Here is a 27,101-nt window from a genome sequence, read left to right as displayed (position 1 = left end):
TACAACCCATATTCATGGATTTTAAGTATGAAATCCAGGTTTTAGAAATCTCTCCCCCATCCTGAGATTTCTAAAACCTGGAAACACTGGAGGATCTCCTACTCTCTTGCTCGACAGAAAGAAGGGCAAGAAATCAGAAAACGATGGTGGTATCCTTCTCCTCTCGTCTCCCATGCAGGATTTTGAGAAAATCCAAGATTCTAAAATCCGCGTATCCAAACGGCCCCTTAATATTTGAACCAACAGCAGCTTCTCAAAAACTGAGCTGCTGTTGGATCAAATATCAAGGATGGAATGATGAGTACGAGTTTGTATGCCCACTCATCATATAATTTCTCCTGTCTGTTAAATTAGTAGGGCCCCTTTTCCTTGTTGCCCTTTTCTTGTGAAGATGTTGCATCCTTTAAATATTCTGCTTAGTTGTTGGCATCTAATGGTGGAGAGGGTTAAGAGGGCAATTGAAGGATTGCAAGGCAACTGTCATTCATTTTAACAAATATTATATGGTTAAAAGCAACCCGGGTTAAGAGGGCAATTGAAGGATTGCAAGGCAACTGTTATTCATTTTAACAAGAATTATTTGGTTAAAAGCAACCCCTCATCAACATAGCTTTTGTGTATATGGTGCCCCTTTTTAGAACCTTATCAATATTTTATTCAAAATTGATGTTATTTTAATGAATCAACTTTTACTTATAGGAATATTTAGGTTTTATTATTTGAACTCTCTTATTTTACCATTGGATGGGTTTTTATTTGGTTTTTGAAGTTTTCTTTGCCAAATTGGTTTTCTTGTGCAGGTCTTGAGCAAAGATGATCCTCCCCGCAAAACATATGTTTATAGTTTAAATGTTCCTGTTTCGGCTGGGTGGATATCCTTGGTAGTTGCACCATTTGAAATTTTTCCAGACCGCCATAGTAGCCTTTTATCATACATGTGCTTGCCCGCGTCCCTTTCAATGCTCCGGAATACTGTTGGGTTTTTCCATAGTGCATTCAGGTTTGACTCCGTGCTCATATGAACATATGTTTACTGGGATTTTATATTATTTCTCGTTGAAATAAATAACCGTTTTATTTGATATTAACTCATGCCTTTTTTCCTTTCACAATCTTTTTTCTACAGCCATTATGAGGATTACCTTTCTGCTTCCTTTCCATTCGGTTCATACAAACAAGTTTTCATCCCTCCCGATATGGCTACATCCGCTATGAGCTTGGGAGCGTCCATGTGCATCTTTAGTACTCAACTTTTGTTTGATGAGAAAGTTATTGACCAGGTCTTTTCTTATACCCACATTTTATGAAATTTTATTTTAGGCATGTGATTTTGTTGTAGTATACGGCGTCATTGAGTTCAAGATATTGAAATCTAATTCTAAGCCTGTCTAGAAGCCTTGCGCTTTTTTCTTTTTCTTTCTCGTGTTTCTACCTTTGTCTGCAACACTATTCCTGGAAGAACTTTTTGTTTTGGTTGGGGCGGACCCACTGTGATAGAAAATTCATTTATGTTATGCAACTTTCTCACATATGCCTGAGGTGTCTTGACATTGGGACATGACTTCTGCTGTTATTTTTTTTATCATTTATGTCATTTTAAGGTTTTGCTTGACATTAGGACATGCCTGAGGTATCTTGACATTGGGACATGCCTTTAACGATTATATTTTGCTTTCTACTTTTTGGTTTCATCAGTTTTCTCTCAATTTAACTGGTTATATGTTCGGGATCACAGTGATCTATATTCTTGCTCTATTCCGCATTAGCTACGTACTCCTGTATTCTCACTCATTCACTCATTCTTGTAAATCAATTTTCTAGGGATGAAGATTAAATTATTTAAGTTTATAATCTCTGGACATCTTATGAAGCACGACATGCAAAATTGCTCTTAAAATCATGCGACTATTTTTAAGATTTATTGTTTTGTTTTATCTCCTGGTAGAAATCTTTATACGATGGGTAACATTAATTTGCATTCTTTTTACACAGACAATTGATTCTAGAATAAAACTTGCATATGCCCTAGCAAGCCAGTGGTTTGGAGTATTCATAACAGCTGAGGCACCAGCTGATGGTAAGTTTTCGTTAAAATATATTTGCTCTATTAGATTTGTAGGTAGTCTTTTTTAATGTAAAAACTTTCTTTGTATTTTATATGACTGGTTATTGCAGAATGGTTATTGAGTGGTCTTGCTGGTTACCTTACTGATTCATTTGTGAAGCGATTCCTTGGAAATAATGAAGCACGTTATCGGCGTTACAAGGTTTGTTATCTCTTGCTGCATGGAAATGCATTATTATTATTATTTTTTTTACCTTTTTCGTATTTTAGTGTTTTTTTAGAAGTAACGATTTTACTAATAGCTAAGCTGAACTACAACCAAAGCAGGGACAAGGCATCACTCAAACTAGTTGCAGCAAAAAACACTCAAAACAGTTCCCCTCCTAATTCTTAAAGCTCCACCCTTGCTTCCTCTAATAGTCTGTTGACAATCTCCACTTCTTCCTTTTCCATCCTTTTGCCAATTTATTGGAAATTGTTCATTGGCTGATCTCTTTATATGTTGGAATTGAGGTCCAATTTTCAAAACAAGATCCCTGATTTCAGAAAATAATATTTGCCAACTTCCACGGTCCACTTGGTTACTTGTTCATTCTAAAACGTTAGCTGAGTTGCCTTCAATAATTAAGGGTCCAAGACTGGTTTTTTGCATACCATCTTAGACCCCAAAGGAGTGCTTTTGCTGAGGCTTCATTAGCATCGCACACTCTGGCTGGATCAACAATCTGCCACTTGAGTCCCTAATGATGCCACCGATGCCCGCCCTCTCCGGATTACTTTTTGAGCTTCCATCAAAGTTAATGGGCGTGCCCATGTTTCTAGATTTTTAGGGTTTACCTTGTTGGACACCTCGTATCCTTGTCGACATTCTACACATGAATCTGTGTACACAGATCATTGCTTTTATACTAGGTGTATCATCATTTGATCTCTACCTCGCCTCTTGCATATAAATATAACACCAACACCAGCATGCGCTTGGTTAGCAAATAGGCTGCTATCAAAATTGAGAGTGAGAAATCAACAGATACGACATTGCAACTAGGAACCACCTTCTCCATTCTTTTCATTAGGCTATGGTTTTTTGATTTCTGATGATTAGACTCTAAAGAAAGAGTGATTGGTTGGAAACAGGCCTTCGTGATCTCGATCCCAAACCGTCATATTCACTCAAACCTAGAGATGTCATCCCTAAGTCCTTATTATATTGTTTTCTTTATGGTTCTTTCCTTAAGGGAATCAAAATTCGCAACCCTAGTTTCAACATATGTACCCATCTCTTTAGTTTAATAACTTTAATCTTTCCTTTTTGGCTTTACAATTCCCAACAAGCTGTCAGCAGTCAGTCAGAAAAGTTAAAAATAACAAGTGAATGGGACATCGGCTCCTTCCTTTTCTTATTCTTCCTTACTAAATTTTGGTTAGCATAACTAAAACGAGTCACTGATTTGACTTGCATGTTTAGCTTTAATTATTGTTTGAGTTGTTTCGTAGTTACATATCTGCAAATTCGTATCAGTAGACTTCATTCTTCTTTTTTCTCTACTTACATATTGATATTTATCTTTTCGTGTAATTGCAGGCTAACTGTGCAGTATGTAAGGCAGATGTTACTGGTGCAACTGCTTTGTGTGCCTCTGCAGCTTCTACTGACTTGTATGAGACTCAATGCATGGGTTTATTTAGAAAAATTCGTTCATGGAAGGCTGTAAGTGAATTCTGAAATTTGCCTGTCTATACTGTTTTCTCGAACTTCTGAATCATATTCTTTTTCTCTGTCTTCTATAATAGGTGTCAATTCTTCAAATGTTAGAAAAGCAGATGGGTCCCGAGTCTTTTCGTAAGGTAGGAATTCTACTACACTTCTTTTTCTCTCTTGGTTTTTTCCTGAATGATAATGAGAACTTTATTAAGAGAAGAAAAAGAGAGAAAGAGCATACATGGCCGAGATGGTCGCAAAAGTATAAAAGTACATCGAGGGAAAGGAAAATAAATCTTTGCTAGAAGATTTGGCCTGACCATTTTCTTTGATGATTTTTTTGCATCAATAACTATGTGATATTAGATCATTTCCAAAAAAAAAAAAACTTTGTGATATTAGAAGGAATGAACAATAGTACATGCAGTGATCGAGTTGGTCATATAATCTCTGACTCTTCAAACATGAAGCAACAATAAAGGCTGAAATTCCAAGGGTAGGCCCGTGTACTTATTCTAATGGCAACTTATGAGGAGGTAAAATTAGGTTACTAACAAGTTTTAATCTTTTGAAAACTTTAACCCAATTTTGAAGATTTAAGAGATAAAAAATGCAATTAAGCACACAAGTTAAATCCTAAGTGCAATGCAAATATAAAGCAAGAGATAAGAGAGAGTGCACCCGAGATTTAAAGTGGTTCGGTCCTCAAAATGCGAGGCCTACTCCACTCAACCAACCAAACCCGTTGATGGCTTCACTATGTTGATCTTCTTAACTTCGGCGAAGATCGGTGCCAATTACAATTCCAATTGCCTTTAACCTTGGTGGCAATCCTCACCACGGAGAGTGGGCTCCGCTTCTCTGAACACTCGCCCGAATACAATCGTTTGAACAAGAAAGAAAGAACAAAAAATCCCACACAAGTGTTTACAAGGTTTGTAGAAGATGTACAAATTGAAGCCTATGATCCAAATCCTAATTCTAGAGGATGAGAGGCATAAACAAGCTTGATTCACTCTTAGGATATTCCAATAGGTTTTTAGAGTGTTAGGATTGATAATTGAGAAGTTTAGAATACCCATATATATAGAAAACCAAATATGACCGTTTGAGGGGCATAGTGGTAAATCTGGCAAAATCCCCAACAGTCATAATTTTGTTCCCGACATAGTGGTCTCGGAGTTCCGGGAATACAAACAGAAGATGGAAAAATGCTACTGGACCATTTCTCGGAGCTCTGAGGAATCTCTCGGAGTTCCGAGTTCGGAGCTCCGAGAATTATCTCGGAGTTCCGAGAAGCCTATTTCCAGCAGATTTTCAATTCTGTTTCTTGGGCTTCCAACTCTACACCAAGTTGGGATTGTTATGAGGGTTCCAAAGTGTTGGAACACCACAAGGACAATCTCTTAAACATTTTATGCTCTGTTTGGTTGATGGGTTTTTTTTTTACCCAGGATTTATGTGGGTAAAGGTTTAGTGGTCACATCTGCTTTTTCTTGCTGACATCAGCAAAATCTTGTCTTGAAAATGGTGTTCTCTCTTTCTCTCTCTACTCTCTCTCTCCACTCATCATAATATCTTTCTCTAATTAATGCTTGTCCCCTCTTTTGTCTCCTACCTTTACCCACATAAATCCCAGGTAAAAAAAAAAACCCAGCAACCAAACAGAGCATTAGGGTGTATGTTTATTTACTTTATTTATGCCTCTAAACACCTAAACTAGGATTGGATCTTTACAATCTAAAATGACTTCGATCTTCAATTGCGATGCTTCAAGTCTTTATGCGTCTTGGATCTCCGATGTCTTGGCCTTCCGAATGTGGTCCAATGAGAGCTTCTTGGCCTCAATCCAAGCAATCTTGTCTTAATACAATCACGATTTACAACTTAGACATTCAAACACATTAGTGATATAAAATCACTTGTGTATTGGAATCATCAAAAGAAGATGGGAATGCCAAGGTGGGAACCATTGGGCTTACAAAGGCTCCAAAGATTACATTTGTGGACTAAAGAGTAATATGGTCACTCTTGGCTAAACACACACATATCCCTTTGGTTAGTGAATCTGGCACCTCACTGGCTCCCCTCATGATGTGCTGAAAAGTAATCTTGTTAGAAGTGCATGAGGTTCAGCATGTCTCCAAGGGGATTTTAGGCCCTGGGAAACCCACTTAATCACATTTCCACAGATCACCTTTGACTTTCAATCAGTCACTGCTCGGTGAAATAACCAATTGAAATCTTTGAAGGAGAGCAAAAACTTTAGCTTCTTTCACCCTAGAGTGTCTGCAAATGCAACTCTAATCGTACTTGTATGGTATCCAATAGTTTTGCTCTTCCCTTCTTACCATATAACTTGCTCGCTGTTGTTGCTATGTCGTTCCAAAAATTTCTGTAATCACCATTCGATCAAATCTTTGAGTTCCTTATGCTAGCCCATGCATTGATATTCTTTCTTTTCTTTTCCTTTAGAACCACCACACGTTCCCTTTTGTTGTGAAAGACTCGATTGTTTCTTCTTAACAAATCACACCTATTGTGGATAGAAGACTTAGTTGTCACGTGATTCTTCCTCTCATAGAAGGAAGCCCACTGGTCATGCCTCAATGAACGCATCAATTGACCCAGGATTGGTGTAGATTAATCTAAATAGAGAGAAAATTTGACCCCACAACTGTGCGAGGATAGGGAAGGACAACAAAAGATGGAAAACTTTTTCATCTACATTTCTGCACATGATATACCTTTTTTATATGCATATCATGCCTGATGCTTCTAATCATGAATTCCTCTTTAACTACTACATATTCTAACCTATTTTAACCCTTACTCACGAAACTAATATAACCCTATCCATTTCTAAACGTTAAATACGCTCAACGAATAAAACTTCCAGCATTTAGAAAGTTGTAATTCTAATCAATCATGATTTTCTATTTAACTACTCCTCATCCTAAACTTTTTTAACCCTTCCTTCCAAAACTAATATAACCCTATCCATTTCTATGTATATTCATTCGCTTCCAACGAGTCTCCTCACACCCTTCATGTTCACTTCCCATGATGCTCGCTGCATGTTTCCTCTTTACTTTCCCCGTAGCATTGGTTTTTTCTGCTTCCCACAGTTTCTTATTTTTAGACCCCACTCTTCTTGCTTTCGCTTCCCCCAGTGCTTCTCACATTCACTTCACACCGGGAACAATGATTTTGGTATTCTTTTTTGGGGTGCAAGCAACTTATGCGCTTTGCATTGTTAATAATGCTATCCCTTTTCATTTTTAATGGAATGGTGAGGATTGATTCTGGCTTTCATCTGTAGTAGTTTTTTTTTTTTTTTTTTGAAGAATGACATATATATTATAACTGATAAGAGAATTACAGAGGTTAGGGACTAGGAGTCCCTTTGTGATTTACAATATTTGGGATCCAGTGGATCACCAACCGGCCATAATCCCAAAACTCCTCAAGTCACTTCAGCAACATTCCCTCCATCAAGATAGCTCATTCTAAACCTCTCATCATCCAAAAAAACAAAATACCTCCAATCCAAGGCTCCTGAAGAAAGTCTTTCAACACCCTAATGTACACTTGTCTAAGCCTATACATCCTACTATTGAACCTCTTGATGTTCTCCCATATGTGAGCATTTTTGTAAGTTCGATAAGAGTCGTTCAATCTCAGATGCAAAAGCCTCATCGAAACTGATAGCTGTGGCTTCTTCGACATTTAGGTCCTTTTCTTCAGATGCTCTTTTCCATTTAATCATAGCCTCCATCTTCTTAATTCCTGACTCCTTAACTTCTTCCCATCGTAAACGCCTCAATTTCTTCTCATCCTCCAAGACCTTGATGAAGAAGGGGTGCTTATGCACCGATGAGTGGGTTTCTTTAACATTATGCGGCCCAATTACACTAAAAATTATTTCTGGCCTCCTGTTAGCCGCCTCTTTGAAGAGCTTCCACTGTTTCTTCAAGAAGTCAAAATGACTTCTCTCGGCGTTGGCAATAGTTTGGAAGCCAACTCTTCATTGTAGACCATCGCCTTTACCCTGCTCAAAGTTTCCTCTATCTCAATTAATTCCATAGTATGTTTCCTCTTCCGGCCCACCACCATAATACTCGAGAAAGAGGGCCGGGTTAAGGAGGTATTTTAAGTTTTCCATATGGTTTTCTTGAGTGTTTTCTTTTCCTCTACTCTTACTATTTGCAAGGAAATCGAAGAGACGAGAATTCCTACTTTTGTAAATCACCGCCACGAAATGACCACTGACCAAGGGCCAGGTGTCCATACACACACTCATTTTGGCGTACAAAAATCTTTTCCTGCCATAAATGGGCATTAATGGCGCTGTATTACTTATTGACATCCATTCAAACTCGAGGAAACCTTTCCGACTTCCCATGATGAAGAAAACTTCAAAAATTGAATACTTGAATTAAAATTTTTAAAATGCCTTAAATGCTTATCCCAAAACGGAAATCCCTAACCTTCCTTTCTTTAAATAAATATGATCATTCCTTCGTGAAATACCATCTCGACACTGCCAATGGCAGGGTCAATAAATAGTAGATGTACCTTCCTCGAAGCCCTCCCCGATCCCAAGCACCGTCATCCAGAGGCTAGGGAGATCCCAAATAATCTTCATCCACAAGCGGTACATACCTTGGGGATTTGGGGAACCCACCATGAACCCACCCAGAACTCACAAGGGTCGCGGCAATATTTTTCTTTTTATTCTTCAGCCTTTCATCTGTAGTAGTAGTTAACATATTATGAAAAACAAAAATCCTATCTGGCCTTGGAGTACTTTTCAGTTCGTCCATTCGTTAATGGTGACGAGTTATAGGTAGAATAAGGACACAGTTTTTGGAGGCTGCCACTGATTTTAGGCATTGGTGGGGCTTGTCTGATTCAAGAAGATAGCAGCACTAGTGTATGGGCGACTGCTGGTATGATTTTTGTTTAATGCTTTTGGTAGCTATGTAGTTCATAAGTATCAAAATAGAAAGAGATGCTACCTTAACCTAAAAACCTATTTGATTGAGGTATTTGCAGAGGAAGGTGTTGGGAAGTTGGAGTAGGAAGAATTAGGATCAATGGTTTTATAGTAGGATTATTGAAGTGGATGCCATGTTGTTTTGAGATAAAACACCTCTATATTGTTGCATGATGCATGATGCAAATCAGGCAAATTATTTTCCAAAAATGCACGTCCTGTGCAATCAAAAGTGTGTCGGTCCACCTTCCAGTGCTTTAAACAACGGCCTTGGTGACCATTCAAAAAAGGGGAAAAAAAAACACAACGGCCTTGGTGTTTGAGAAGCTACTGATTTGTAGTCAAGGTTTCAAGTTTCAGTTTCAATGTGTTTCGGTCACGACGGAAATTTCGGAGGAAATCCTGTAACATCAAGAAAAACTATGGATACACATGGAAATGATGAACGTTTAAAATGAAACTTCAGGAACTGGTTGAATACGCACAAATACACACTAAAAGCCCATCACATAAGCAAAAATACCAACCATAATGGTTTAACAGCGTCAAGCACCTAGTGACAGGTGTAGTTGCGCATATCTAAGAATTCAGTACCTACGACATTTCACATTTAATTCACATCAATCTGTATACAAAAACCACATTTCATGTTTAATTCTATAAGTATAATTATTTAATATGTATTGGTAGTGTACCGCTAACAATCTTACGGTTCTGGTTTCAATATGGGATGGAAAACAGAAACATTTCGAATGTTTAGTGTCTGTTTTGATGGAAATTTAAAACCTTGTTATTAATACTTGATTAACTCTGCAAAAGTTGGTTGGGTGGAAATTAGATGGGGGAGGGTTTGGGCCTTCAGGGTCCAAACCCCGTCATTATTAATTCCAGGTGCAGTGCATCATCCTTTCCCCTTTGCACAATACAGAAAGGATGTTTATACTCAATCACCAACCTCTTGGATAAAACAGAAAAATAAAATAAAAATAAATCCTGCAAGGCTGAAAAGATTCCAACTTAAAGGAATTAGAGGAGGTAGCAGATCAGTTGATAGTGGAGATCCTTGTACTCTTGACATCTAACTGTTGTTTTATGCATTCCATTACTTACCAACAAGCAAAGGAACAGTTGGAAGCCATCTCATATTGCATAGGTTGTTGGATTTTCAGCATGAGAACTTCTTGATGTCATCTGCCACCCCCCTTTTTCTGTTACTATTATTTTATTATTATTTTTTACTTTATCCATTTTTTCACCAATTAAACTTTAGTATGAGCCATATTATATTTTTTTACCTAGTTAGGAATAGTAAAACTGAACTTATGCTTTGACATGGGGGCTGCAAGACATGCTACTTTGGAAATTATTTTCTAAATTTCCAAAAGGATCGCACACATGCTACTTTCAAAATTTCCAATAGTATCACTCACACATGCCATGAGTTTCTATTATTCGGTCTTTCTATTTAAGTTAGATTTTCTATTATTTAGTGTAGTGTCTTTCTATTATTTGAGTCTTTCTATTAGTCTAGTAGAATCGGCCAATATTTTTTTGTGTCTGACAATAGTAAGTCTAGTGGGACAAGCTATTTTGAATGTAATGGGAGTTTAAGCAGCTATTCTATAAAAGCACCTATTTAGTGTTAGTGTCTTTCTATTTTTTGAGTCTTTCTATTAGTCTAGTAGAATTGGCCAATATTTTCTTTTTGTGTCTGACAATAGTAAGTAGTGGGACAAGCTATTTTGAATGTAATGGGAGTTTAAGCAGCTATTCTATAAAAGCACCTAACATGCAGGGTTGTTGCATGATTGATTTTTTTATGAAATAGAATTTCTTAGCTTCTTGAATAGCCATTTGCTTTGTTCTCCGTGGACTCGTTGAACACCCCTTTGTGGATTCGAAGGTTTATTCCTATCAGTGTTGAAATTAATCATCCTCGACTCGTCCTTTGCGCTTCCGGCTACGCCATGCTTCTTTGAGCTAGTATCAATCATAGGTTGGATGCAGTTTCTCATGGATGTAATGGTTCTTTTGCTTAAATTTTATTTTATTTTTGCTTCTAGCTGAAAATTTCCATGGAGAAGATTCTGTTCTCTTAAAAATTCGATGATGTCCAATGGCGTAAACTATTAATTTTTTTTTTTTTGAATGGTGGTAAACTGTTAATTCTTATCCATTAGTTTTTTCAATCTGTTATGGAAAGTTCCAACTCATTACTGCTCATCTTTCTGTTTCCCACAGTGTATGCTGTGTGCTCATATATTACTTTATGATCGCTTAGAATTTTCAGGAGAATGTCCAATACATAGTCATTATCAGGGGCACATTATATCAGGGACACATTATACTTCACTTTTTCTTACCCAAATGATTTTTTGTGTATGTGTAGTTGTCGCTTTATGGTTTGATGTATCCGTACTGTATAATAAAATGTGCTATTTCATTCTGTACATTAATTAGCTTATTCTCTTCTTTGAATGAGCTAATTTGTTTTGCACAGTAATCGACCTCTTGGAAATGATTTGTATCTCATTCTGATTTCTGCATCTATACAAGTTTCAGATTCTGCAGATGATAATTTATAGAGCTCAAGATAAATCTCGGTTATTGAGAACTCTTAGTACGAAGGAGGTGATTGCATACCACTCTCATAGATATTTTTCTCATCTTGGTATATCGTCTCATTCTTATTTTATCGCATATCTAACATACAGAGAGAGAGAGAGAGAGAGAGAGAGAGAGAGAGAGAGAGAGAGAGAGAGAGAACGGTTTCTACACACTAGTGTAGGTAAGTTATCTACACACTAGCTTAAAATACAGTGGGGGCCCACATTGTTTTGGTGATCCAAAGCATTCATTTGATGGGCCCTCACATGGATAGGATGTGCCCAAAAAATCTGCTTCATAGGATCATCTTAACCCTTCGAATCGTGGAGGCAAAAAATGGACAGATTTGTGAAGGTTTATACACGTCCATTTCACCTCCACAAATTGTAGGGTTGGGATGATCCTATGGAGCTGATTTTTTGTGGACACCCTATCTATGTGAGGGCCAATCAAATGAATGGTTTGGATCACCCAAACAATATGCCTTCCACTGTATTTTAAGCTAGTGTGTAGATAACTTATCTACACTTGTGTGTAGAAACCGTTTTCTCATATGTGTGTGTGTGTGTGTGTGTCTATATATATATATGTGATTCATAATCTATTTCTTGTGTGTATTGCGCGTGCACACACACACACACATACATATATTTCACAATCTATTTCTTGACAATGACTAAGGTGATTCTTTTTGTTTCCAGTTCCAATTTTAAATTGGTGAGGCCTTTGAGAATAATGCTGTTTCTTTTCTTCTCAATTATTGTATACAGTTCAGACATTTTTCCAATAAGGTTGGCAACCTCGAACGCCCATTTTTGAAAGAATTCTTTCCTCGTTGGGTGGGATCTTGCGGATGTCCAGTCCTAAGGTTTGATTGGATGGGCTAGATATACCTTCATGGCTCATTCTTTATTCGAGTGCCATCTGTTACTCCTTTGTTTCGATTGAAATGTTGTTTTACTTTCCTGTACTCGTAGGATGGGTCCTTCTTATAACAAACGCAAAAATATGATTGAATTATCCGTTGTGCGGGGTTGCACTGCGACATCAGATTCACTTAGAAAAGTTTCTAATGGTAATCCTGATACTGAAACACGGGAAGGTGATGTTGGGTGGCCTGGAATGATGAGCATCAGAGTTCATGAACTTGATGGAATGTATGACCATCCAAGCCTGCCGATGGCTGGAGAAACTTTGCAGCTGCTTGAAATACCATGCCATTCAAAAAATTCTGCACGACGCATTCAGAAGCCTAAGAAAGGTGCCAAGGCTGATGGGTCTGATGACAATGGTGATGCTTTTGCTACCGTGGATATGCTTTCTGGGTATGTTTTTTTTTTTTAAAGTGGGACTTTCTGGTATGTTAACATTTTATTTGTTTAGGTAGTCATCATTGATTTTCTTTGTTTGTGATGCAACATGTCTTTTGTTTTGCAGTGTGGACTCCCCTTTGCTGTGGCTCAGGGCCGACCCAGAAATGGAATACCTTGCTGATATTCATTTTCATCAACCAGTTCAGATGTGGGTAAGAACACTCTTCTAGCCAGTTATAGTCCTTACAGACTATAGCTTTGATACAAGTCCTGTAGCCATCATTATCCTTTATTTTTTTTGTTTTTGTTATGCTTTGATACCAACGGGTTGCCGAATGGAGGACTGCTTTGTCTTGCATATATATTGTTCTGCATGCTATTTTGGTTGTTTCATAGTCGTACCCAATGGCATAGAATCCTGAGAACTCAAATATAAAAATAGAATAAACATGAAGTTGTCGGTAGATATTCTTTTCATTAGAATAACGGCGAAGACAAGCTATATCTAACCTTTCATAATCAAGAATCCCTGCTCTAAAGCTCCTTGAATCGATTGCCGAGACCGCGCTTAATTCTCTCAATACGACGAAAGTTTTAATACATGAGGTGTGCAAGGGGATATCATGGAAGCGAATACAAGCTGCACTGAAAGCAATGAAAAGGTGAGGGTTCCATCTCCGCTACCAGACAAACAGGCTTCCCTATTCGCTTCCAAAAGCAGAACGAAATAGCCATCCCACCCTTGGTTGTGCATAACAGTAAGTCAGTAACCATCTTGCACGTCCCATCGGCTTCCACTGGATGGGGATCTTTTCCAATGACTTCGATGTAATCCCAATCCAAGTCATCATCAGTGGACAACCCACGCCTCAGATGAGCCACCGTGCACCTCCAGGGAATTTTCTCCTTTCCAAGACCTTCGTATCTCTCACCTGAATTCTCACCTATTGTTCGATCACTTCCATTTTGAACCCTCCACTGCCGACCCCGGAGCTTCCCAGCGCACCTTTGAAATAATCCCGGTACGTTTAGACAAGCTTGCCTCTCTACTGGGGTTGGAGCAAAATGGAATGCCTGCCATTCTCTTCCCTTTTGAGCCTCTGACCTCACAAACTTGCCTCCTGTAAGCCTCTACCTGAAGTTGACTTAGCGCACTAACAATCTCCAGGCCTGCAATGAAGCCCTTGAATAACATATGTTTTGTTATTTCTATGAATCATATCGTGGGAGTTGTTTGTGAGCATGTAGTATTCACTTGATTTTTTTGGAGCTGGTGTCTAATAATGCATGGAGAATGAATATCTTAGTTGAGTTCTGTCAAGTGCTTTTGAATATTTGGATTTATGAATCTCTTGATTTGTTCGTATTTTGATTCTAATCTCTCTTCGTCTCTTTGTGGTTGCCGCACCTACTCCAAATCAGTTTTAATGTGCTGTTTTTCTTCTTGATTATTTCTTGATGGGTATGTATGGATTCCTTTTATACATTTGGTTTATTGTATTATTCAGTTAATCTTAAAATATATAGTCTACTGCCTACTTTCCTCCTTTAGAAAGTCATACCAACTGTTCAATTTTGTTGTTTGGTGGCTTTTATGGAAATTTCCACTATCTTAAATTTAATGCTATTTTTTGTCAGAGTTCAATTATTTGCGCCAATAATTACATTCTTACTAGCTCCTTTTCTTTTGAATGGCTGCATGCTTACTAGCTTTCAGAACGTAAGATGCACGCATCAATGAATTGGATCTGGTTGTATTATTTGATTGAATTCTGTTATCTTTGCTGCTAACTAAAGAGCACATCTGTCTACATTATTTGGTCCTTCACTGCTTCTAACACAAGGACTTTTTAAATCAGATTAATCAATTAGAGAGGGACAAGGATGTCATTGCTCAGGCACAAGCAATTGCAACACTAGAGACATTACCACAACATTCTTTTGCTGTTGTTAATGCTCTAAATAATTTTCTCAGCGACTCTAAGGTTTTTGTTCGTTTCAAGAATGTTATAGGCACTGATTTCATTTGATTGTAGGACCATCAAATTTGACATTACATTTATATTCTGTTGTTTAGGCATTTTGGAGAGTCAGAATTGAAGCGGCGTTTGCGTTGGCCATTACTTCCTCTGAGGTACTCCTATCCTTTAACCAGATGACATTTCAATTTACAGTGTTATTTTTGTCCAAAGACTGATTTATTTTTTGTCTCTAACTTGTAAGCTGTTTGTTATTTTGTTAGCCATGATGTTCTCTTGTGCCTCTCTGAGGCGATTTTTGTCTCTACTGTATTATGAAACATGTGCAACAATGCATGCCACTGGGTTTTCGATGTTGTTAAACCATTTTGTTTTTTTACTCATGTGATGGTTTTTAGTCTGTATACGTGATTATTCTATCCAGCTTTCCTGAATTTTATCTTAAATGTCCATCATTTGCACATGTTTCCATATGTTTCCATTATTTAACATGATTTTCACCGAAATTCTCATCTGAAACCGACATTTTTTTTTTTTTCTTTTCCATTACGACCGAATCACATACCAAAATCGAAACCTGAATCCTTACCCCTCACTATTCTGTCTTTTTAATAAATGAAACAAGTTCAATGATATGTGATATTGCTGCATGCACTTGTCTGGTTTATGCTGTGTCTTTTATAGATTGCCTTACCACTTTACATGTCAGGTTGTTATGCATGACCTTTGTATGTATTTTCATTAATTTGTTATTTGACAGGAAACTGATTGGGCTGGGTTACTCCATCTGGTTAAATTTTATAAGAGCCGGAGATTTGATGAAACCATTGGACTCCCAAGGTTAACTTCTTTACTTGTTTTATGTTTGACAAGCTGCCTAATAGTATGTTTGCAAATACTAGCACATAGAAATTATCAGTGTTTTGTTTGGTTGGCTAGTTTATAGCATTTAGTTCCATTTGTTTCTTTCTTGCCAGGCCAAATGATTTCCACGATTTTCCTGAGTACTTCGTTCTTGAGGTAATGCAATGAGGTAGGACTTGTAAGTATTGTATGTATTGCCTGACATTGATATTTCATTTTTTTATATTTCAGATATCATAACCTCTTCAAAAATGTAGAGTGATGCTTGTGTTGTGTTTAGTTCTTCCCTTTAGGATTTTGATGATATATTCAATCTAAAAATGATCCATGTAGAAGAACCCAACTAGAACCAGGATTAGAGCCGGGTAGATTCCTTTTACCTTCTTTATGAATTTTTTCTAAAGGATTCATTAGCCGACCCCAACTAGTTTGGGACAAAGGCTTTTTTGAGTTGAGATGCATTCTAAAAATGGTTATTTGAAAGAAAACTTTGTTGGTAGATCAATAATCTTTGTTTGATGAAAATCTTCTAGAGGAACTTATATCATGAAATTTTGTTTGGCTTATGAATTGATTGCTGTTAAGATATTGAAACCCCTATTCTATAGAATAGGGGTAGTATTATAGACGTTTTTACTTTTCACATTTTCATTCACAATTTATAGTAATTTGCTTTTTCTCCCATGAAATGATAATTTGATGTGTTGAGTTTTTATACGGTGCCTGACCGTCAAGTCCCTTGTGGGCGGTACGTCAAAAGTACCGCCCTTGATATTTGATCCAATAGCAGCCCACTTAAAAAGTGGGCTGCTGTTGGATCAAATATCAAGGGCGGTACTGCCCACATGGGACTTGACGGTCGGGCACCATATAATTTCTCATGTTTAGCACAGAGGAAGTGTGTATCCTTTTTTATTTTGCCTTTTGTTCTTTGGTTACTGTGTTTCTTGTTTAACTGTGTTCACTTTCTTGCTTTGCATTTACTTCTTACATTCCTTCACTTTTGTGCTCTGCATTCCTTCTTTCGAGAAAGGAGAGAGTCCATGCCTCCAACCATCCTGGTACAAACCTTGGCATGTCCTAGGCAATATCGAAATAAAAGAGGAAATAATCCCAAATCCTTGAGGTGAATGAGGAATGTATGAAAAGGCTGTCGACTGTTCCACAACACCTAAGATACCTGTTGGGGAGTCTCTAATGTTGTATCAAGCGGCTACAGTCGAGAATTTTTCTAGCTATGAAGTACAACAGAAAAGTGATTACCCTGTGTGCCACTCAAATGACCATGTCCTGTACATGGGTGCTCCTATCTCACTCAAGACAGACAGAGATAAAAGGATTTGATATAAAAAGTACAACTACCACACCGTCCTATCCGCACCCCCACCCAACCTTAAAAAAAGAAAGAGACAATGACTAGAGGTTCACAGGGCCATATCTCTGTCCTTCAAATTCCTTTCAGAAATGATGCTTCCAACTAACATTCCACACTTCCCTAACATAAGCCTGTGCCCCCAATTTCTCTGATATTGCACCTTCATTCTGGGACACACTACCACCAATTTCTTGGATATTGCATCTTCAAGGTGGTACACACTGGATAAATGGTACAAAACGTGCTGATGTCTGGGTAGGGGGGCTCAATCACAAGGTTTCTAACGTTGATGTCACTTTTTTAGGTATTTTGTTAGATTTTAGTTATCTGGTTGGTGGCTTAGTCAGTGTTTTACAGGTCCTTGTTGATAACCTTGATCAAGGTGTTTTGGGTAGTTTTCTGCAAAAATGTGTTTTCACTTTTCATTGATTTTAATTCCGTATGCACCCCAATTATTTGACATGTTGACATGCTTGTCTTTAATTGTTTTGGTAACATTAGTGCAAAGTGAAAATTTTCAGTACTAGGCTTGCTATAAACCCTTCTACCTTTGAGAAAGGTTTCTGCGGAATATCCTTTAGAAAAGCTTTAGCTTAGAAAAAAATATTCTTGTTTTGTATTTAGAACTTTCTTTTGTTCATCTCATAGTGGAGTGATTCAGGAACAATGATCCCATTGTTGATTGCTTCTGTGAATGCATAAGATTGGTTGTTTTAGTTTTGTAGTTCTAGTTACTGCTAGACGTTCTTAAAGTAATCTTCATGACTTTAAATGTCTAAATTATCATTTATCAAGGTCTGAAATATGCCACATTTAGTCATTTACACATTCTTCCTCTTTTTTTTTTTTTTTTTTTTTTAATGGTATTTACACATTCTTCCTTGTAAGAAAATTAGTGGCCAGAAGCAATCAATCTGAAATATGACGCATTTACACTCTCTCTCTCTCTCTCTCTCTCTGTGATCCTAATTCCTAATCCTCCTATTTGTCAAGATCATTGGTGTGGAGTCATCCACATGAGCTGCTGTACCTTTTCAATTATTGTCCAGAAATTGAACAGTAATAATGGTTAGGGCTTGGGATGTCCATGGCAGAGCCTCACGCATGATTGGTTTGAATCATAGAGCAAGTGGCCCTGACTTTTACTGTTGTTTGTTGTATAAAGCATTCACTCCATCATATGTTGTCAATTGATATCCTGGATTATTTATCCTTGGCAAGTCAATTTTAAGTTTAGTTACGCATTGTTTTATTCTCCAATTAGGCTGTTCCACTTGCAATTGCTATGGTGCGATCAGCAGATAAGAAAAGCCCACGAGAAGCAGTTGAGTTTGTTTCACAATTGTTGAAGGTAACTGGTGGCCTTTAGAAATATAATGCCTGCTTATCCTCTTTTAGTTTTATATATCATGCGCCATTGCCATGCCATTTTCCATAATGCCTTGTGGTAATCTGGAACATGGATAGTTGTTTTCCATTATTTGTAAAATGCATGAACAACCTCTGTAATGTGAAATTGGCCAGATTTTTTAATCATTGATTTGTTTCTACATTAACCAACTTTTTTTTTTTGCACCAATTTTTTTTTTGCATCTGCCTTTTAAATAGTAAATTTGTAACATCATGGAGTAGAACTGTACCTTCATGCTTGATACTATTTTTTTCAAAAAGAAATTTGTAACCCACATCCGACTTACTTCCTCGGAACCACAATTCTGTGTTGGGTTTTCTTCTTGCTCCAACTACACAATCACTTATATTTCATCTTTTTTTGTCTCGTATTCTTGGTAACTAGTCTAGAACTTTTCATCTTTACAATCTTTCTTTATGACACCCTAGCTCTCGGTATTGAAGTTCCTTGGTGTAGCAAAATCCCCCCCTCTAATACATCGAGGTCCTGATTTCCTTTTGGTGAGGACGAGTATCATACCTGCGTGACCTCTTCCCCACACTGATGAAACCTGTAACCTCTTTACCTTTTCTACCCACATGCCTGACAGAAGTGACCTCTCAACCTTTATGCCCATTACTCTTCTTTTTTATATTCCCTCCAAATACCCCTACTACCAGTACCAATTACCTTGCTGCTGCATTTCCCAGCTCAATACTACTACCGTTCTGTCTCTCTTTATTTCATCTTATGCCCTCACCAACTTCCCATGTACTACGCCATCCGTAGGTTGACATGCGCCCACTGAAAAGGAAGCAGCTTCTTGTCAGATCATTTCACCCAACCAACTTCTTTACCCATGGTGGCTGGTAACTGCTGCCACAAAGTGGAGGGGGCCCAGTGGATCTCCACTCCTAGGGTCAGTTGAGCTTAAATATGCTTCTACAGATCTCTCCTGACTCTACATGTATGCACATAGCTCCTTCCCATTTTATGGCATGAGATCCATTTCTCTGCCTATGTTTTCCATGTATAGAAACCTGACTGGAGCTCACTTTCATATTAAATGTCATATATTCAGTATCCAGAACACATCTTATTTGAAAATAGGATGTTTACTAAACTATCGGTATCACGCAATGCTGATGTTTGGCATTCTTACTTCACATTAACTTTTCAACCAAACAAAAAAGATGTCATTTTGCATGTTCATAAAAGGCTGATATTTTTATCTGTTTTTTAGTTTAATATCTTTCCCCATGGTTATGGTATTTAGCATTTCTTCCATTTTGCATGTTAATACATTCCGTTTATATTCATAATCACATTATATCATGATGCGTGTGATCTACTAGAATTTAAAGTAAACTATTATTAATAACAGTTTAGTAGCATGCGTGTGATGTACTGGAATTTAAAATATTTTAGTTGTTGTTCTACTGGAATTTAGAATGATTTCTTCGTTCCAAACTGAGGGTTTTATGCTTGATGTTTGTTACCCTAGCATCATTTTCAGTGCTAGGTTCACATGGGATTTGATTTGTTTAATCTCCTTGCAGTATAATGATAATCATGGAAACCCTTACTCTGATGTGTACTGGCTTGCTGCATTGATCCAGTCGATTGGTGAACTGGAATTTGGACAGCAGGTTTGTAAACTATCACTATTTGTCGTGCATGGATTGAAATATCTTTTCCATGTAAGATTTAATGATTTGTTGTCCGTAACTACTGGCATGTTTGCTATGCATGTGGTGATCCTGACACACTGTAATGGCTGTGCCACATTTACTCTTAATTCTAGTCTCCCAGTCGTTCTCGTGGTGTTGTATTTCTAGCATTTGAGGTTCTCCATAAAAGAAGGGATAGGATGGATTCTATTGTAGCAAAATATGAATAAGAGAATGGCGGAAATTAATACATGTCCCCTTTTCTTGCATTGTTTATTGGTTCACATGCTTGTTGCATTCAACTGTCAGAAATCATTCAACTATCCTATAAATCATTTTACACACTTAATGAACTTGTTCCAGGTCCGTTATGTATGGTTGCCTGCCGTGATGTGTTCCTGCCAATTTAAAAACTAATCATATACGCATTTTACCTTTTAATTTTATTATACGTTAGTTCTTCTTGCATGGCTCCATCTAATTTTCACAAGTTACTCATCTCTTCTACCATTTTCAGCTTTAAAATCCTCTAAATCAGTTTTACAGACTTAATGAACTTGTTCTGGGTTCCTTATGTTTGGTTTCTAGGCTGGTTTCTATTATAAATATGAATAAGAGAATGGCTGAAATTAATACATGTCCCCTTTTCTTGCATCGTTTATTGGTTCACATGCTTGTTGCATTCAACTGTCAGAAATCATTCAACTATCCTTTAAATCATTTTTACACACTTAATGAACTTGTTCCGGGTCCCTTATGCATGGTTGCCTGCCGTGATGTGTTCCTGCCAATTTAAAAACTAATCATATACGCATTTTACCTTTTGATTTTATTATACGTTAGTTCTTCCTCCATGGCTCCATCTAATTTTCACAAGTTACTCATCTGTTCTACCATTTACAGCTTTAAAATCCTCTAAATCAGTTTTACAGACTTAATGAAATTGTTCTGGGTTCCTTATGTTTGGTTTCCTGTTTTGATGTGTTCCTGCCAATTGATTTTTGAGATGGTTGATACTTACCGTACACCTTTGAATTACAATATTTACAAAAAAATGTAGATCCTGGATTGATCCCAATCTCTTCACATGCATATTTTCATGCAAGATACTCCAAACAAGACGAATGAAACGAAAAGGTCAAGATGATGTAGACAAAAATAAAAAAAGAATAGGTAGAAAATCTAACCTCTTTCTCAATTGATGCTCATTTTCTCACTTTCCTCTCTCTCTCTCTCTCTCTCTATATATATATATATATATATATATATATATATATATAGAGAGAGAGAGAGAGAGAGAGAGAGAGAGAGAGAGAGAGAGAGAGAGAGAGAGAACGGTTTCTACACACAAGTGTAGATGAGTTATCTACACACTAGCTTAAAATATAGTGGAGGGCATATTGTTCGGGTGATCCAAACTATTCATTTGATTGGCCCTCACATAGATAGGGTGTCCACAAAAAATCAGCTCCATAGGATCATCCCAACCCTATGATTTGTGGAGGTAAAATGGACGTGTATAAACCTTCACAAATCTGTCCCTTTTTTGCCTCCACGGTTCGAAGGGTTAGGATGATCCTATGAAGCTGGTTTTCTGGGCACACCCTGTCTATGTGAGGGCCCATCAAATGAATGCTTTGGATCACCCAAACAATGTGGGCCCCCACTGTATTTTAAGCTAGTGTGTAGATAACTTATCTACACTTGTGTGTAGAAACCGTTTTCTCATATATATATATATGAGGAATAAGAGTGTGCGCTCGACTGCACCAAGCTTAGGTGCGGTCGAGGGCCAAAAACTCATGTGGGCCCACATTGTTAGGATGGCCCAAACATTCATTTGCAAGACCCATCATAGATAGGGTGTGTACAAACAATCAGCTATATATATATATATATATATATATATATATATATATATATATATATATATATACACACTGAGCTCGAGCTCAGATAATCTTATTTGAGCTCGAGCTCAAAAACAGTGTGGGCCCACATTTTGGGGTGATCCAAAGCATTAATTTGAAAGGCCCTTACATAGCTAGGGTGTCCACAAGTTAGGATCATCCTAACCCTTCCATTTGTGGAGGAAAAAATGGGCAGATTTGTGTAGAAACAATATCTGTCCATATGCCCTCCACTTTTGGATGTGTTAGGATGATCCTATGGACTTGATTTTTGGTACACACCCTATCTATGTAAGGGCCTTTCAAGTGAATGCTTTGGATCACCCAAAAAATGTGGGCCCACATGAGTTTTTGACGCTCGAGCTCAGAAACAGTTTTCCTTATATATATATATATTTATAGAGGAAAGTGTCTCTAGTCTCTCCCCTAGATAAGCTTATCTACTCCTCCTTTTAAAAAAACACAGTGGGCCCACGCTGTTTGGATGATCCAAAGCATTCATTTGATAGGTCCTAACATAGATAGGGTGTGCCCAAAAAATCAGCACCAAAGGGTCATCCTAGAACTTCGTTTTGTGATGCCTTATGGTACCCAGAATGGACACATATAAACGTCCACGTTTATATGCGTCCATTTTGGACACGGTGTGCCCAACAAAATGAAGTTCTAGGATGACCCTTTGGTGCTGATTTTTTGTGCACACCCTATCTATGTTAGGACCTATCAAATGAATGCTTTGGATCATCCAAACAGCATGGGCCGACTGTGTTTTTTTAAAGGGAGGAGTAGATAAGCTTATCTAGGGGAGAGACTAGAGACACTTTCCTCATATTTATATATATATATATATATATATATATATATATATATATATATATATATATATATATATATATATATATAGAGAGAGAGAGAGAGAGAGAGAGAGAGAGAGAGAGAGAGAGAGAGAGAGAGAATGGTTTATGGGCAGCTGCTCAGATAGTTATCTGTATCTGAGCATGGTTTTTTAAAAGACGTATAAAATCCTGATTTCATCTTTAAAATCATTTTGGGAGGGTTATTTAGTTATTTGCTAGGGTCGAAGCGTACCTGGGGAAAGGAAGAACATCGTTCCCTTTCTCCAAGATCGGATCTGAAGCAGCGAGGCCTACTCCTTAAGATTCTCTCCCTCCTTTACTTTGGCTCCTTTTTATGGATTGAAAGGAAAATGATAATATGAAAAGTTGATGCAATTTTGATGGAAAGTGCAGGAGAAATCCTCTGAGATTAGCATCTCAGATCAAAGATAATTCATTTTGAGAAATAGAGAACGATGAGCATTAGGGATTACTACAACCGTCGCCGGGATATCCCCCTGTGGCTTTAGGCTTTGATAATAATTTGGAGCAAGTCATCTGTATGTAGCTGTGGACTCAACTTGGAGAGCCTAGTGGAACAATTCCTCGCTTGTGCAAACGGTGGATATTCTGCACTTGAGGTGTTTCAATCTCTTGGGGTTCTCAATATTTGCTGTTGGAGATCGCTAATCTCGATTAGTCAAGGTGAAGGTCTGGTAAGATCATTTTGCCCCTCCGATCCCACTCTGGATCTCTGGTGAGTATTGACGAGTGGGATACTAGAACGAGACGGCTGGATTTTGGAGCTGGAAAGGTCCCTGGTCGAAGAGCCACTGAGTTTAACAGGCATGGGCCATCAAATGGAAGCGACTAGATGTGTTTGCACTGCCTTTATAAAATTTTTGGGTTGCACAGCTCCTGTAGAAAGTGCTCCGAGCCAAAGAGTAAATCTGCTCTAGCCAAGGTATGGAGGCCAAAGCCAGCCAAATCTCAGGGTGTTGAAATTCTGGAAGGTCACCCGGTGTTTGAAGTACCGTTTGAGTTGGTTGCAGAGCGAAAGAGGATTCTCAAAAGCTGCCTTATTGGGATCTTGAAGAATAATGCATGGCTTTTGGAAGATATTCGGGACTGGGCTAAACGTTGCTAAATGTTGCTGGGGCCTTCCTCACTTGAATAAATCTTTTTTCTATCAGTTCATCTGCTATTCTGTTTTGTTTTGAATCTAGCTCCCATGCCACATCTATCCTCAGGCGTGACAGGGATGCTTTGGGAGGGTATCTGTCATTCCTCCAGCCTTGGCTTCCTGCTTTTAATACTGTCGCTAGAATTGTTAGAATCAGGTTTTATGATATCCCTCTTCATGCTTGGTCTATATCTATCGTTGAGGCCCTTGGTTAGCATTTGGGTCAGGTCTCACAGACCCAATTATTTGGCAACCATGACCATTGTCTGGCTTATGCTTCTGCACTGGTCCTCATGCCACTTTGGAATTCTTTACCCTCGTTTATCAACCTTCGGATTGATTCTAGCATTTACTTTGTGAAAGTTAAGGTGGTTGACGTGGAATGCCTTAATAGTGTGGACTTGTCGGTGGTGGGGGATTCTAGTGTTAAGAATTATGTGTTTTTTGAAGGGCCTGAAATCCTTGACGGTGGTGAGGAGTCGCCGGAGTTGGCTGATCCGATGGAAAAAGCTGCAAGTTCTTTTGTTAATCTTGAGGGTAATATTGTTAATGGCAGAGAGCCATTGATGGGACCCCTATGTTTTTTGAATCGCTCCTTGTAGTGCCTTCTGAATTGCCCGTTAAAAAGTCGTCTGGGAAGTCAGGTGGTAGAAAAGCATCAATGCGTGGATCGATGGGGTGGCATGGAGAAGGAGCATCTCAGAGATCCTTAAATGCTGAAACACTTGGCGTTCGGGGTAAGGCCAATCGTAAAGAGCTCGCCGAGAGCTTTATGTTGAAGTCGGCGGAAGACAAAAGGGTGATCAAAATAAAAAATAGGTTTTTCAATGAGAATAAAGGCAATAAAAGAAAGGTGAGGAATTCAAAAATTAATGTCGGGCATGGAAAGAGGGATCGCGCCAATCCATCTCGGCCTTACAAACGCCTTCAGATTGGGAAGGGTGGGTCGACACGTAGAAATTCTAAGTCTAAGGCTCGTTTTTTGGCCACCAGATGTGGTCTCATTTGACGCATGAGAAAAGAGGAGATCAGGAAGAGTAGATTTGTAGCTGAAGTTCAAAACTTTTTACAAGAAGTTGATAATCCTTCCACTCCAATTATGTCTGGCGATGAAGGGAACCAGGATAGGAAAAGAAAGTGTAGTCAGGATTTTGCCTTTGAAGTAGGGGACTTAGATCTATTGAAGGAATTGGAATAAAATGAGAAATTGGCCAGAAAGGAATCCCCTACTCCGAGGGAAATTTCTCTGAGTATTTTAAAGAAACAATGGAAGCAGTTCAATTGGATGCTAGGGGTATTAAGGAGGACTCCATCAATTTATTAGGAAAGAATGATGTCCAGGACACTTGTGCACCTCTCTTCAATCTTTCCCATTTCAAGGAAGCCCTGGAAGAGGAAAGGCGGTCCCGCCGAATTCGTTGGGAAGAGGAGAAGGTGGCGGAAATTCGGTGGTTGGAAATATTGAAGGCGAGATCGCATGAGGAACCAATTTCTTGTGACTCGCTGAATCTGGAGGTTAGCCAACTAGTCCGAGAGCGTTTGCGTTCGGAGGAAGACATCAAAGGAAAAGGAAAAATGGTGGAAGACAGTTCAGGGTTACCGGAGGATCGAGGATACCTATTGGAAGAGTTCGATGACATGTTATCTATTGGGGACGTTTTCGGGATAGGGTATGAGGAGAATTTGGGAGCAACGAATGCAATCTTTCAGTCAATGACTGCAAGGGACTTGAAAGAGAAAAAGGAGAAAGAGGCTACTAAGAAGAACGCGGAAGGGGACCTGGGTAATTAGGGGGCTATTTTTATGGATATGTATAGGAGTTTTTAGGTCTTTGAGGTTAGTTCAGTGTATGAGTCTTTTTAAACCTTCTTCATGGATCAGTGCCTTTCACTAGAATTTGGGCATTCAGAGTGGGTGGGATAAAAATTTGGCGTTTGGGGAGACTACCTTAGATGCTGATGCACATGTAGACAACAATCCCTGTGGTTTTGGTTGTGACCTGAGCTTTATTAGACTGTTCAAGTGTAATACTCGGTGGTGGTACTTGCATGGGAGGTAGGTCAGGTTTTGGAGAATGACAGAATCCATTACAAGGAAAGAATTATAGACAGAAAGGGGGACGGATAGGAGCGACATGAGTCCTTCTGGAATTATTGTTCGCTTTCTAATAAGTGAAGTATGGCTTCAGTGAGTAGAATTTAGTTTGCAGATTGAAACAACAGCAGTAGTATTTGTCCCATGAATTGTATGCATCTAGCTTGGCTATCTATGGCTTTGACCAAATTACAGCTTGAGAGACCATGATCTCTCGCTTAGTTTTGGTTCTCTTGTCTGGATCCTTCTACTATGCTATTAGTAAAAGAATGTGGAGGTGTTGCTGCTAAGGAAGTTTTGGTTTTTTGGAGGAAGATATTGGATGTAGGTTGGAATGATCGTAGTTAGGGGTGCAACTTGGGTCGGGTTGAACCCGATTTTTGGGCGGGTTGGGTTGACCAAATTCGGGTTGGGTCCGGGTCCGGGTCCGGGTTGGGATTTGGCAACCCGACCAAAATTCGGGTTGGGTTGGGTTGGGTATTAGGCAACCCGACCTAACCCGTAACCCGACAAAGAGTAATACATGTTTTTTTACTTTTTGTACTTTGTAGCTTCTGACGTTTTGTTGTTTCTTTCCATCATTTGCAAATATAATAATAGATACTTATCAAAAACAAAAAGCTAAAGTCACTAAAGTAAAAACCCTAACCTAGAAGAGATCTCAACCGCAAGATTGAAGCATGCAAAAATCGATTGATTGGATGATCTCAACCTTCTTTTTTCTAGACTAAACACCGGCATATCCTTGTGATTGTGATTGCCATGTTTTCCTCGCATCATTTGCAGTTATTTAATATGTGCATGTGTTCTAGTAGTGTTTGACTGTTTTTTTCCTTTGGTTTTGAACTTGGGTGCCATTTCCCTTGCTAAATATCTCATCCGAAATGTCTAAACCCGACCCAACTTGGGAATTCGGGTTGGGTTGGGTTGGGTTCGGGTTAGGGAAAAACCAATTTGGGTTGGGTTGGGTTGGGTTAGCCATCCCGGGTTGAAAGTTGGGTTGGGTTAGGGTTGGAGGTTAAGCTCCTCGGGTTGGGTTGGGTTGGCCTCAATCCAACCCAACCCGACCCGAGTTGCACCGTTAATCGTAGTGTAGTGCAAACGGCTGGGCATGATC

The 27,101-nt window shown here is 38.4% G+C and overlaps 1 protein-coding gene across 3 annotated transcripts in view; it reads left to right on the top strand.

Annotated features, from left to right (window-relative positions):
- TAF2 (TBP-associated factor 2) overlaps positions 1 to 27,101 on the top strand; it is a 36,450-nt gene that overhangs the window by 4,849 nt on the left and 4,500 nt on the right. For all 3 annotated transcript variants that reach the window (XR_013252004.1, XM_077384962.1, XM_077384961.1), the window contains exons 5-20: positions 801 to 1,000; positions 1,127 to 1,280; positions 1,993 to 2,077; positions 2,176 to 2,267; positions 3,648 to 3,773; positions 3,857 to 3,910; positions 11,326 to 11,394; positions 12,141 to 12,238; positions 12,348 to 12,695; positions 12,808 to 12,895; positions 14,543 to 14,668; positions 14,761 to 14,817; positions 15,423 to 15,502; positions 15,640 to 15,682; positions 18,166 to 18,252; positions 19,851 to 19,940. Coding sequence is in view for 2 of the 3 variants with exons in the window: in XM_077384962.1 (XP_077241077.1) it covers positions 801 to 1,000; positions 1,127 to 1,280; positions 1,993 to 2,077; positions 2,176 to 2,267; positions 3,648 to 3,773; positions 3,857 to 3,910; positions 11,326 to 11,394; positions 12,141 to 12,238; positions 12,348 to 12,695; positions 12,808 to 12,895; positions 14,543 to 14,668; positions 14,761 to 14,817; positions 15,423 to 15,502; positions 15,640 to 15,682; positions 18,166 to 18,252; positions 19,851 to 19,940 (1,797 nt within the window). In the remaining variant the exon portion in view is untranslated. The remainder of the gene's footprint in view (positions 1 to 800; positions 1,001 to 1,126; positions 1,281 to 1,992; positions 2,078 to 2,175; positions 2,268 to 3,647; positions 3,774 to 3,856; positions 3,911 to 11,325; positions 11,395 to 12,140; positions 12,239 to 12,347; positions 12,696 to 12,807; positions 12,896 to 14,542; positions 14,669 to 14,760; positions 14,818 to 15,422; positions 15,503 to 15,639; positions 15,683 to 18,165; positions 18,253 to 19,850; positions 19,941 to 27,101) is intronic.

Source organism: Tasmannia lanceolata, unplaced genomic scaffold (genome assembly GCF_043159265.1).
Source record: "Tasmannia lanceolata isolate RefF3 unplaced genomic scaffold, GAP_Taslan_0.1 ptg000007l, whole genome shotgun sequence".
NCBI classification, from domain to species: domain Eukaryota; kingdom Viridiplantae; phylum Streptophyta; class Magnoliopsida; order Canellales; family Winteraceae; genus Tasmannia; species Tasmannia lanceolata.
The sequence above is the reverse complement of the archived record's forward strand: the minus strand, read 5'-3'. Positions and strand labels throughout refer to the sequence as shown.